At 53.1% G+C, this 12,742-nt stretch overlaps 6 protein-coding genes across 6 annotated transcripts; 2 read left to right on the top strand and 4 right to left on the bottom strand.

Annotated features, from left to right (window-relative positions):
- Positions 1-253: 253 nt before the first annotated feature.
- Positions 254-2,227, bottom strand: HMPREF1541_02045 (uncharacterized protein; the record flags this gene model as incomplete). The annotated part of the gene is made up of 2 exons (XM_008716401.1): positions 254-894; positions 940-2,227. The coding sequence occupies 2 exons, from the start codon at positions 2,225-2,227 to the stop codon at positions 254-256; spliced, it is 1,929 nt and encodes a 642-aa protein (XP_008714623.1).
- An 879-nt stretch (positions 2,228-3,106) lies between these two features.
- Positions 3,107-3,924, bottom strand: HMPREF1541_02046 (uncharacterized protein; the record flags this gene model as incomplete). Its single annotated transcript, XM_008716402.1, has 2 exons — positions 3,107-3,533; positions 3,584-3,924. 2 exons carry the CDS (start codon positions 3,922-3,924, stop codon positions 3,107-3,109), a joined length of 768 nt encoding a protein of 255 aa, XP_008714624.1.
- An 853-nt stretch (positions 3,925-4,777) lies between these two features.
- Positions 4,778-5,524, top strand: HMPREF1541_02047 (uncharacterized protein; the record flags this gene model as incomplete). The annotated part of the gene is made up of 2 exons (XM_008716403.1): positions 4,778-5,389; positions 5,435-5,524. The coding sequence occupies 2 exons, from the start codon at positions 4,778-4,780 to the stop codon at positions 5,522-5,524; spliced, it is 702 nt and encodes a 233-aa protein (XP_008714625.1).
- Positions 5,525-5,943: 419 nt separating this feature from the next.
- Positions 5,944-6,816, bottom strand: HMPREF1541_02048 (uncharacterized protein; the record flags this gene model as incomplete). The annotated part of the gene is made up of 1 exon (XM_008716404.1): positions 5,944-6,816. One exon carries the CDS (start codon positions 6,814-6,816, stop codon positions 5,944-5,946), a length of 873 nt encoding a protein of 290 aa, XP_008714626.1.
- Positions 6,817-7,232: 416 nt separating this feature from the next.
- HMPREF1541_02049 (uncharacterized protein) lies at positions 7,233-9,833 on the bottom strand (the record flags this gene model as incomplete). Its single annotated transcript, XM_008716405.1, has 1 exon — positions 7,233-9,833. One exon carries the CDS (start codon positions 9,831-9,833, stop codon positions 7,233-7,235), a length of 2,601 nt encoding a protein of 866 aa, XP_008714627.1.
- A 224-nt stretch (positions 9,834-10,057) lies between these two features.
- On the top strand, positions 10,058-12,615 carry HMPREF1541_02050 (uncharacterized protein; the record flags this gene model as incomplete). Its single annotated transcript, XM_008716406.1, has 2 exons — positions 10,058-10,204; positions 10,255-12,615. 2 exons carry the CDS (start codon positions 10,058-10,060, stop codon positions 12,613-12,615), a joined length of 2,508 nt encoding a protein of 835 aa, XP_008714628.1.
- Between the last annotated feature and the right edge of the window lie 127 nt (positions 12,616-12,742).

The following is a 12,742-nucleotide window of genomic DNA, read 5'->3' on the forward strand; positions in this document are numbered from 1 at the left end:
AGGTCGGAACGGTGGTGGCACCTAATGAAATGGTCTTAAGAAACCATGAGTGGAATCCTTTCGGCTCGAGCTCATTCTCTATTTGCCCGTGGTACAAATTGTCGCGAGTCGCGCACGCCCACGACCGATGTTCTTGCATGCCGTATCCTCCCACAGCCCTCACAACGCCAGCTCCAGTAAAGCAGTAGCTCCAAATCCTCCCACATGGGCATGATGCAAAACTCCGGTAGACGTCGTCCTGCAACCAAATGCCTCAACGCAGATCCTTCTCCAGATTTACAAACGCCGCCGGCCCTCCTTCGTGGCCCAGAATATCCACCAGAGCCTCTGTCTGACGGTACACCTTCTCGAGCGCAGCCGCGGGTGATCGACCGAGCGACACCAGGATCGCCGAATTCAGCTCTTCGGCAACAGCCACTCTTCCTTTGCGATCAAGGAGCGCCCCGTGCACGCTGTCCCGAGGATTCTCATATGCAACCAGGCTGAAGATGTCCAGTAGGGTCTTATTCCACTCTCCATCCTGCTCATCACGGTACTCTCTCTGCAGCACTTGTCCATAGTTCATAGCCTCTGTCAAAAGCTGATCGTACTGTTGACTCTGACCCGGCTCGGCTGTCGAAGGCTTGCCGTTCGGCTGCTCGTCTAGCTCCATGTCTTGCGTAAATTCGTCCTCGACGGCGGAGTCTTTGCCGAAGCCGTTGCTGGCATTCTTCTGCTTAGATTTGGGGTCGCTCTGCGCCTTGAGATCGGCGGCCTTGCTGATGAGCTCGACCCACTTGCGACATTGGAGGCGGAACAAAATCTGTGGTTTATCAACTAGAACATTGGCGAACTTCTCCCGCGTGATCACCAGTGCTTTGTCGATGTCACCCTCCAAGATTGCACTTCGAATCTCTGCAAATGGTTAGCTGAGCTTATCTTGGATGGGAGTTAACATACTTTGCCGATGGACAGCCTCGGTGTCGTCGGCTGCAGGCGCGATGACGGTCGTGCCCGGCTGGGCGCTGTTCAGTGCATTCTTCTCGCGTGTGAGCTCTTCGGTGAAAGCCTTTGCCGTCTCGACGTAACCGTCGTGAGCAAGGTACTGGGCGACCAAGGCTTGGATGAGGCTGTTCTCATCCATTCCAGGTCTGAGGGAAGATGTTTTCGCCTTTTCAATGTCGGCACGAACGGACTGCTTCGAACTATCCATCTTGCCTTGAATATCGAAAACAAACGGGCGCTGTCCGAAGTTCACCGTCACAGATGCTCCTGAATACTTTTTCATGCCAATGGTAGGGAAAGGACGGAGTTCTTTAAGGTCACGGAAGCAAACGTCGAGGTCACGTCCGTTTAGAGTGAAGAATGCTTGTCCGAGGTTGAAATCGACACCGCACCCCACCACATCGTTGGCGGAAAAGGTAGGACCATAGCTGCGTCCAGCATGCTCTCCTGAAAACATCTTCCCGTCATCTCCGTGGTAGCCCCACGAGTGCGTCTCCCACCCTGGCAAGCGCTCTAATGAGGCTTCGGCGGTCGAAAAGCCCACTGCAATTGCTGTATCTTTGTTCTTGCTGTTGATCGTGACCTCGAAGTAGTACAGCCCGCACGCTGGTGACATAGGAAAATCTGCCCGTACAGAAGCAGCTTCGATGTCAGCTTTGCTTGGCTGTCCACTGTACTTAACTTCGAAGCCGTTATTGGTGATGTCCAATCCCGGATATCGGTCCTGTTCACTCCATCTCGAAGGTAGAGGCATCAACTCTTCCTCTTCTCTGGGAGGGTTGCTTTCGATGACGTCGTAGGTCATCCCTCGATGTGAAGGGGCAATTCGATGGACATTGGTATTGTTGGCACTCGAAGATAGCGATGGTGCATTCGAGGGAGCCCCCGAAGGCTGTTGTCGCTCTCTCTTCACTCTTGCCATGTGTTCCGCCTCTAATTTGGCCACGTACCTCGATTCGCGCAGGTAATCAGGGACAAAAAAGCCGGCAGTATTGTGGCCTGCCATGCCAGGTAGGTGATTGAACCGACGAGAGTAGGCTGGAAGTGATGCCGGTTTTCTGTAGGAGACTCCGCTGGTATCCTGATCGAGATTTGACGGTCGTCTTATATATCTTTGCTCTTGAGACTGTGGTGGATATGAACTGCTGGGAGTCGAGGACAGAATTGGTCGAGGTCCTGCTGCTCCGGAGGCTACCGAGGCATACGACAGTCGCCTAGGGGCGACGTTACCAGATCGATCCATCCTGGACATTGATCCGGAGGTGTATAGGCGCAGGCGCTAGTAGTCCAAAGGTGTGGCTCGGTCGTGGAGGGAAAGACTGCGGCCAGAAGATACGGAACGTGAAGCGCTATAGGAGCGGCTTGCCGCAGCGTCTCAGGCTGATCCAGTGCGCAAAGCCGTGGTGAGATACGAATGGTATGTCATCATCATTCCATAGATTTCGGACGTATATAGATGGGTGTCGAGACGAAAATAGAAGGTGTAATGTAAGTAGAGGGAGGTCAGTTGCATATGGTCACAGGCTGATGATGTGCTGCATGGGATGCTGCGCAGCGGGGAACCCCGGTCGGCGCCACGGATCAGCCTCCTTCACCCGGCCACCGTTCAAGTTATGGTGCAGTATCCCGTACGATAGGCTCACGGCGGGTACTCATTCGAACTCATGCAATGATGTTTGTCTGTGGATGACTGTTGAAAACAGGCTTCAGGATTTGTCTAACGGCCTGTTTCACTACCATTTGCAAGCTTACATTCTATCAGCTGGACATGTCACGCATACAAGCGTATAGCACCAAATGCTTCACTCTGAAGGATTTTATCATTGACTCATGCACCGAAGAAGACTGCGCTTCTCGTCCATGCTGCGTTATTGAACCGAAACCTAGCATGGCCACTAATGTACATGGATGTGCTCTACCCGAGCACTTCTGCACATGCCCAAAGCCCGAGGCTTCCACCGCCTCAGCCTTTTTGAACGCCTCGCAAAAATGCTGAAGATCCCAGAAGTAGAACCGGGGTATGCAAAAAGTCATTCTCCGGAGCCCTTGCAACCCAAACTTTTCAACCGTAACCCAGTAGTGATTACATTTGAAGTAAACGCTCAACAGGCCATGAAAAGGCCTACCCTTGCGCAGCGATGAAAGTGGGCTGAGCAGGCGCTTGTGGTGGAGGCGAGCTGGCTGCAGGTGTCGACATACCCATAGGGTCGGCATGAGCCTCACCAGTATTGCTCATTGCGACATCACTGTCGTTGTTGGGCTTAATTTCGCTGCTGCTCAGTTGAGAGATGTCTTTGGCTTCGCTCGAGTCATCTCCATTGAGTTGTAAGAGCTTCTCACCACCTTTCCAAGAAGGCAGATCCCAGCTGACGCCAGTAAAGCTCTTGACGGCAAAGGCTCTGCGTACCCACTTGCGGCATGGCTTGCCCGAGCGGTCAAGGGCTCTTAGATTTGCATTAATAGCACCCGCGTTCGTCTTGGGGCCGAGTTTGTGACCAGGTCCAGTGCCGTTAGTTGGCTTTGCATTGTGATCAATAGTGCCGTCTTCGCTGTATGGAGTTAGTACTGCTCGCGCGATGTGTGATAGAGAACGACTTACTTCCTGGGTTTCTTCTTGGGGCCAGGCTTGCCTCTAGGCTTCGGCGTGCTGTCGCCTGTTTGGCTGAGACCACGCTTGAAACCAGGCGCCGGGCCTTTTCGCTTCTTTACGGGTTCGGTAGGTGTTGAGCCATCGGCAAGGGGCGCTGGAGTAGAGGCGGACTCTGATACCTGGTCAACCGAATCGGTTGGCTTGAGGAGTATGTTGTCATTGGTGATAGGCGCGGGAGATTGTGCTTCTGACGAGGGCGTGGAGGCTTCTTTTGGTAACATTATTCCAGCAATTTCGGCCAGCTTTTGCTTGGGGACGCGTAGGATGACGACCCTCTGCTTCTTTGCCATTGTGTGTTCTGAGGATATGGTGTCGGTGATGAGAGGTAGGATTTGCTCGATGGACGGAAATGCGGTAGAAGTTCGTGGATGCGTATGGCTTGATGTGCTGGTGCAGTTCAGCTGAGGCCCTTGATGACCACGGATTATCTGTCTGGTGTGAAGGAGAAGCTTTGCGAGGGTGGTTGATGAAATAGTGGTGCAACGATGTTGTATTCGTTTGGTGATGTTTGGATGATGGCGAGGTCGATGGGAGAGTGGGTGAGGGCGACTTGGGGCAATGATTGTTCGCAGGTGATGCAGGGTGCAGATGAGTCTTTGTCTTAGTCCCCTTATTAGTACTCTGAGTTAGAGGTGACAGCCGCAAAATCGAGAAATTAATGAAAAGAGCTGGTGAGCTGTAACAAGGGTGATGATCAGGGTGGGTGGTGGGTAGGAAAAGGATGGGAAGGATGATGATGAGGCATTTGAAAGGTGGATGTGATCATATTGAAGATTATCTGGCTCGTGGGCTCGGCCTGGGTGTAGGCTATCCGGAGAGCAATAATGGGACGGCGGGCGTGTGAGAGCAGCCTTCGAATTCCAGCGACACTTTGCAGCGCGATGAACAAGGGCGAGGGATTGGCAGGCTAGGTGCTTTCCAGTGACGCCCCTTGTGACTAGCCGTTTTGAGACTAGTTCTCGTCTCCGAACTGTGAACGTCTGCTTCGGCGATGCGCATGCCGTGTGCTGATTCAAAGCCTACGAAAAGCCTGCTACTGGTTTTTCTGACAAGTCGCTTGGGCTAACGCTCGGCCGTCGCTTCGTCTCCTGACGGCTACAGCTGACGCACTCCAGCCATCATCAGACCCCATCAGAGGCCCCAATGGCTTCAACCCAAAATGTATCGCGCCCCAAGCGCCCACTTCGGCCTGATCATCAAGCTCGATTAACCAAACCCTTCCGCTCTCCACTCAAATCATCTGCATCTCGTACAGAAACCGTCCAACACCCCACTGCACAAGATCCATCGAAGGCAAGTCTTAACTCGAGCAGTGCAGTGATTGAGGCGCACTCTACCACCGTTACTGCTGCTGATGGCGTCACCCACGATGCCGGTGCATTGTACAAACAGTACAAACAACTGAGTACGCAACTCACGCAGATGCGACTGTCCCTTGACACCGCCCAGCAAGCTGTGAACATTCTCCAGAATGGCCAAGCCACCTCTATCCAGGCCTTGATTGCTAAATGGAAAGGCGTTGTCCGTGATGCGGCTGAGGAGCTCTTTGACGATGCGAAAGAGCGTGTAGATCGGCAAGGCGGCTTGACTCGTCTGCACAGACATCATTTTGACGACTTCAGCGTTGAAGAGAGAGGCCTCAGCGCTGAACAGAAAGATATCCTGCGTAAGCAGCAGGGTGAAGCGCACGCAGAAGCCCTTAAGTACGGCCTTCTGGACAGTATTGAAGCTTCTGATGACCAGCCCGAAGACCAGGTAAGCCTGTCGCGTGTTTCGCTGAGCCCACTAATACATCTTCAGTCCTTCACGATGGCCACAATGCTCCGTCAGATGGATGTGGACCCAGCTCTCGTTGGTTACGACGAGAAGGAGTTACGCTGGATAACGTGAACATGACCACATGAACCGTCTACAACAAGACAGAAGACCAAGACAGCTAGCTATCCTTGTCTGGTAGGCTGTGTATCTGCGCTATTCAGTCCGAGCGGAAGCAGCTCTTATGGCATCATGTCAGATTCGAGTACGCCGCGAGCAAAGTTCCCTTTGAAACCAGAGCACAGTGATGAATGGCTCCTGCCGGTACATTTGTTCCTGAAGAGCTGATAGAATGAGAAACGGGTTGTGGGAATATTGTGTGATTCTATGGGCTTCTCTCAATGCTGGATTCACGCCTGTCTTAGTGCTCGAACGCTCTCAAATACCGTCGAAACTTCTTCACTCAAGCACCTGTATACGCAATTCCAAGTCTTTGAAATCTTCACGCCGCTCATGACTTCGTGGGAACATGCGCCGAGACGATCTCTACCCACTCACCGCATCACAGGCGGCCTCCCCTCCTTATTCCACGCCGCCCGGCTCTTCACCCACTCCACAGCTTCCTTTACTCCCGTTCCCTTGAGCGCGCTCACGGGCAGCACACGACTGTCTCTTACCACACCTCCCTTGTCGCCCTCAAAAACCTTCCTCACGAAGCCTTCCTTGATCCTCACGACCTCCAAACAATCCTCTCGATCCTGCTTATTCGCCAACACCAACACTGGCACCCCACCCATATCCTCACTGCCCAGCACACTCTCCAACACCTCCCTCGCCTCGTCAAGTCTTCCCTGATTTCGCCCGCCCAGCAACGATCCAGGCGTAATGGGCGTGCGGGGCGGCTCAACCGGCACATCCCAGCCATCGCCTCCTTCATCAGCAGCCGTTCCCACCACCGAGCCTTTACGCTGCATATAGCTCTTCTTGCGTCCCAGCCAACCCTTCCCTTCCGAAACCCCCTCGTCCAGTTCGCCCGACCCCAGATCCGTGCTGTCCACCACAAACACCACCGCGTGGCACACCTTGTAGTACCCCGTCCATAGCCGGCGTAGAGTCATCTGCCCACCCACGTCCCAGATCTTTAGATACATATCACCGAGGTCTATGGTTGCGACATTCTGCCCCACCGTCGGCACCGTGTTGCCTGCGGTGGTGGAAGCACCTGCCACGTCATCTTTAGCCGCGCCGTCCGAAGATGAGGGATCGAGTTGCGGGTCCGAGGCTGGGTTGTGCGCGCCAGCCGCGAACAGCGCCTTGATCTGGTTGAGTAGCGTCGTTTTGCCTGCGTTGTCGAGGCCTAGTAGTAGCAGCGAGTACTCGGGCTTGGAGGTGTAGGTAAGGTAGAGGGAGCGCGCGAGGTGGTACATGTTGGGGTCCCACGTTGACTGGGAATGTAGGCACGGAAATTATGAAGTGTCGCGAGAGACTCGGAAGCCGTAATATTATCTATGTGGTGCGCAGATGGACGGAATCCGGTGTGGTGGGAGGCTTGACATCGTTTGCGGGCATGCACTGCGTGGCGAGGTCGCTGACTGTTGCAGAGCACCTCAACTGATTCTATCCGAGATTGTGTGAGGCGAGAGCATTACCTTCTTCTCAGGGAAGACACTATGGTGAAGTCGTGGGAAAATCGGAATGTGAGAGGTGGCATGTCACTTGGTATTGCAGAACGCGCAGCGCGGGCAGGAGATAACAGTGCTACCTCCGTTCATTCACTGCCTGGTCGGTTTCGCGAACGAAGTACCTCATCTAAGATCCAGAAGCTCAATCCGAGAGCAGTGGCTCAAAAGTCTTCTTCGGCCTCCTCGAGAGTTTCGACCGCACCACCAGCCTCCTTGATCCTGGCCTCTTGCTTGCGGTAGAGACCAGCCAAGAAGTCGGATGTGCTCGCCTCCTCAAGGCCTTTGTCTTCACGGATCTTCAGAAATCTGGGGAAGCGCATACTCAGCCCTCGTTCCTCGCTGATGAGGCCGATCGCCGCAGTATAGGTGGGGCTTAGCGTGATGTCGGCGAAAGCCATTTCCCAAACTTCCTGAGGCTCGAACCAGACGTCAGGATGGCCACCGTACTCGATGTAGCTTGGCTTCGAGGAATGCGTGTTGTCTCCATCCTCCGCGTACTTCTCCTTATTGGCCTGGTAGAACTTGTCTGTAAAGCCTGAAATGCACTTTGTAACTACCTGCAAAGATCCTGTGATAGGGTCTCGACAGGCAAGCAGTATCGGGGACCACCATTTCGCCTTGCGTCCCTGACCATGCCATCCCGCGACCGGTATAAGATCGATAGTATCGGCGGACGTAGCGTAATCTTTCTTGACTTTCAGCCACGAATCGAGGCGTTTGTCAGGCTCGTAAGTGGCAAGTAGCGCCTTACGTCGTGTGCCTTTGTCCTTCTCCTCGTCTTTGGCTCCTTGGCTCTTTTTGGTGGCACCTTTTTTGCCCTTGCTTGGTGTTTGGGGGGCTGACATCTCCTCCACCGCTTCCTCCGAGGTCTGTAGCTCGGAATTTGGTAGATTATCGAGCACTTTGACCATGATACCTTCACATTTCACGTCCGTGGCACTCTTGAAGAACTCGAGCACAGTTTCCGAGTCAGCGGACGTTGCCTCCAAGCTCTTGACCCATGTAAATCGATTCTTCTTCTCCACAAACATGCTTCGTAGCAGTCCACGTCGCTCTCGGAACGATCTGTCAAGCAACGACTGGCCATTGAGATACATGAGATCGAATGAGAAAAGGCAGACCTCCACTTGAATAGTATTGATGTCGACGTCTTTGCGGGCGCGATTGGTGAGTGTCTGGAAAGTCTTAAGTTCGCCCGAGTCTTGGTCCACTGCTACCACTTCGCCTTCCAAGATAAAGCTGGAAACGCCATCACCTCTGATATCCGGTACCAAAGCGACCAGATCCGGGTATTTATCTGTCATCACTTCAAGATGACGTGAGAAGATGGACACTTTTCCACGTTCGTCGCAGTGAACTTGAGCTCGTTGTCCATCGTACTTGAACTCACAGCTGAAATCACGCCCTTGCAGCTTGGTGAGCATCTCGCTCAGATCCCTGGTGATACTGCCAAGCATAGGACGAAGAGGAATGTGAAGGGCAAGGCCACACCTTACCCTGAGCTCGTCAGACACGCCGACTTCAAGCAACATAGGAACGAGATCGTTGTAATTTGGCCGTCGTGCAAAGCAGCCTTTTACCACTTCTTCGGCCCGGAGCCAGGTTGCTGTAAGCTCTTCCTTCTTGAGTCTGCGGAGTTCTGCAACATCCTGAAGGGGAAAATCGGCACCTTTGGGTCGTGAGAGACTGAAAGCACGAGCCAATGCAATTAGCATTGTGGTCTTCACAGCACCAATACGTAAGTGCTGGCACAGCGTTCTGACAATGTATCGACTTTCCTCCGCACCACGGGCATCTTGTACAAGTCGTTCGACAAACCGCTGCTTCTGTTCTACACTGCCGGTGCCTTTGCTGTTCGCGATTTTGACCAGCAACTGGTAAACGCCTTGTATAGACAGCGGCTTAGGCTTGCGAAGTGTGAAAGACTGGCGCTTTTTTGCCTCAAACGCAACATCCCCAGCGTCACCGTGCTTGTCGTACAATGACTTCAGTCCCGAACCATCCAGGCCACAAACTTTCTTCAAGGCCTTAGATATTGCTGAACCGCCAAGCCCAAGTTCTAGAGAAACGTACGGTGGCGAAATCGAATTCGTGGTAAGCCAGACAGCCGGCAGCAAGCTATCCGGATCAGCTTCGATTAACAGCCGCATACAGTTGACCAGATTGTCCACAATCTTGATCCGAGACTGGGTGGAACTGACGAGGACAAAGCAACGAGTCAGGAGGGCATAGGAGGCATTGCCACCATCAGCAGCCCAATGCTTCTTCAGCTCCGGGATGTAATCGGACGGGTTGAATGTAAGTGGACTTTGATCGAAGGGTAAATTGAGCGTGATTGTGTCCTCCGCAGAAGCGGTAGACTGTAGGCCAAGTAGATCTTTCCTAGCCACCATTTCTGCTGTGGCAGCAGCAGGTTTTGAGTTAATGGCATCGTTCTCCTCAGTGGGACCCAGACCATCGTGCTGGCTCTCAGTGGCAGTCTCGGGGCCTCCATTGGCCCTCGATGTTGGTGCATCTGAATGAGACTGCTGTTGCGTCTTGTCTTCCTCCTCCCATTGCTGCTGTAGCCTCCGCGCTAGCTCTTCATCGCTTTCTACATGATTGGTGGCATGAGTACCAGGTTCAACGTCGGGTCCCTTCTCCCCTGACTTCTCCTCCTTCCTCACAGCCTGCCTACCAAAGAAATAATCTAGACTCCGGGTTGGTAATGGAGAGGACTGGGCATTGTTTTTCTTGCGCCGTTTGGCAGGTGATTGCTCCATCTGCCGGAAACACCAGCATTTGTGTCAGACTAGGAAGATAAGTACAACGTGAATACGTGACGACTGCTTTTGGCTACCTAGGTACCTTACCTGCTCAACTGGCTCTCGCCGTCGCGTCATCGAGACGCGTCCGGAGACGGAGTATCCTGTCTCCGAGAAATGACCGCATAGGAGAAGAGACCAAATGTTCCTCAAACCAACACCCCAGACCTGCACGCATACCGATGGCCGCGACGCTTGCGAGACAGTCTGAGGACGCTCAGAGAGTCGAAGACTACCTGGACGATCAAATAGGAGAAGCCCGGGATCTTGATGGTATAGACTCTCTACTTGCGCGCGTAGGGGAGCAACAGGCTCTACTGCAGTCTCAGGTCCGTACGCCAACTGCGGGATTTTAGCACAGATGCTGACAGAGATGTAGCTAGAGGAAGCCAAAAGCGCACTGGCCGAAACTGAGAAGAGAGCTTCGACCCAGGTCTCTGACCTCCAAAAACATGCGGAGGAATTTCAACGACAGCAGTCCGCTCTTGACCGTCGGTTGCAAGAGATCACGTATTCGAGTAGCAGTGATGAAGCCGTAAAGGCTTTCGAGTCTCGCATGGTGAAGCTGCGTCGGCTGGATATTGCTACGAGCTACCTAGAGCTGGCGAAAGAGGTGGATCGTTTGCGAAGCGATGCCGGAAGACTCTTGAACACTGATCCTCGGACATCCCTCTCATGCTATAGTCGATTGCGCTTTCTGGCGCGATCTCTGCAAAGGCTGCAGCCTGATGCCGAAGGCGCAGCGCCTCAACTCATTTCGAATGTGGAACACGAGACGGAAGCTGTCTACAAGAAAATCAGGACTGGACTATCTAAAGACTTTCAAGCGACATTGGAGAAAATGAAGTGGCCGCAGAGCGAGATGAACCTACTCGGTGGCGTACTCGAGAAGTGGTCAGAACAGGTTGAGCTCCTCATGGAACTGCAAGAGCCGGAAGCGGGAGTTCTTCTTGCTAATCCAAAGCCGGGCGAGTCACCTCCTCTATTACCTCTGGAGATTATGGTGCAGCCCCTAGCACAGCGCTTTCGTTACCACTTCTACGGAGACAAACCAACGAACCGCCTCGATAAGCCTGAGTATTTTCTGTCTCACATCTTGGACCTTCTGGACAAGCACAGTCAATTTGTCGCAGATGAGCTACAGCCCATCCTGGATCGCCGTGATCCATCGAATGAGGACTTGGAAGCTGTGTATCCTGACGCTATCTCGGCTTTTATCACCGCTCTCCTGCCTCTGGCGGTCAACAAATCTCTCTCGCTCCTCCAGCAAATATCTTCCCATCCACAACTCCTATCACATTTTATGCAAGAGCTGATGTCTTTCGATGTCACGTTGCGGGAGTCGTGGAATTACAGTCCGACGCCTGGAGTCTTCAGCGAGTGGAAAGGCTTGACATGGACGATCCTGGATCAGCATGGCTACTTCGAACAATGGCTCAAAGTGGAAAAGGACTTCGCCCTCAGCAGGTATCGAGACATAAGAGACGCAGCTGACAGTCGTGAGATTGATTACGACGGCGTAGAGCCTGGTCAGACAAAGCCGACCAAAGGCACGATCCGAGTAAACGATCTCCTGGAGACCATTACTGACAGGTACCGGGGTCTTTCGTCTTTTAGTCAGAAGATGAAGTTTTTGATGGGCAGTCAGATATCGATATTCGACGATTACCATGCTCACCTACACGACGCGCTTCAGGCATATCTAGCCTCATCTCATACTGCAGGACGCCTCCTGCAGGGTCAGTACAGCAAGCACGAGGCCTTCGATCAAAGGGCCCTCGCATCGTTGTGCAAAATATATGGCAGCGCGGAGTATCTCGAGCGGAAGATGGCGGATTGGAGTGACGACATCTTTTTCCTAGAACTATGGGAAGAGCTCCAGGATCGGGCTCGGGGTAATCTTGCAACGGATGGATCGGTCGGTAAAGGTCTACGAGTAGACGAAGTCGCGGCAAAGACGTCAACAACCATTAGACAGAACGGCGATGACAGCCAGAGTGGGGCTCTCTTCGATGAAACAGCTTTGGCGTATCGCAAGCTCAAAGATCAATCAGAGGCGGAAATCTTGCGCCTGCTAGACATCAATGTCAAGGAAGCTATTGCGCCATTTAGCAGACTCGAGGCTTGGGCGTCGCTTGCTGCAGCCCCTACAGACCCTGCAAGCCTCAGCCCTTCAGCGGCACTCGACAGCATTCTGCAGATCGCAAATGTGCTACTGGGATTTTTGTCCAGAGTATTAGCACGTCCCTCGATGCGCAAGATGGTCAAGCATTTCTCTTCGACATTGGCCAGCGAGGTGTACAACACTGTCATGATGGCACATAGCTTCTCAGCTGGAGGGGTGTCTCAATTCCGTCGGGATTTGATGGCAGTTGAAAATGCGATAGATACAAGCTCTGGTCTTCGCGGAGTTGCAAAAACCACTTTCAGGAAAATAGAGCAAGCCCTGACGTTGCTTGGTCTGCCCATCAAGCGATCGGCGAACAGGGTGAGCAATGAGAATGCCGACGAAGAAGAAGATGGCTGGGGGTTCGAAGAGGAGGATGTCGACACAGCAAAGGGTGAGCCGCTTCAACTCGTTGCAACGAAGGACGACGCATGGGGACTTTGGGAAGCAGAGAAAGAGATCTTCAAGTCTAACGAGGCCGCGAGACAAGCGCTTGCCGACATGGGTTTGGACAACTTGAGCGAGCAGGAGGCCAGGAACATCCTAAAGCGCCGAATCGAGCTGAGTAGTTAGATACCACTGATTGCTCCTATCAGTCGTGCAAATGTCACTCTTGGTGTACAACTCGCATCTCAAGACTCACACAGTCAGACCGAGCATGTCGTCCTGGAGAAGTTTTCGTTGCATCGCGCTGTAAGAC

Source organism: Cyphellophora europaea, assembly GCF_000365145.1.
Source record: "Cyphellophora europaea CBS 101466 unplaced genomic scaffold supercont1.2, whole genome shotgun sequence".
Classification (NCBI taxonomy): Eukaryota; Fungi; Ascomycota; class Eurotiomycetes; order Chaetothyriales; family Cyphellophoraceae; genus Cyphellophora; species Cyphellophora europaea.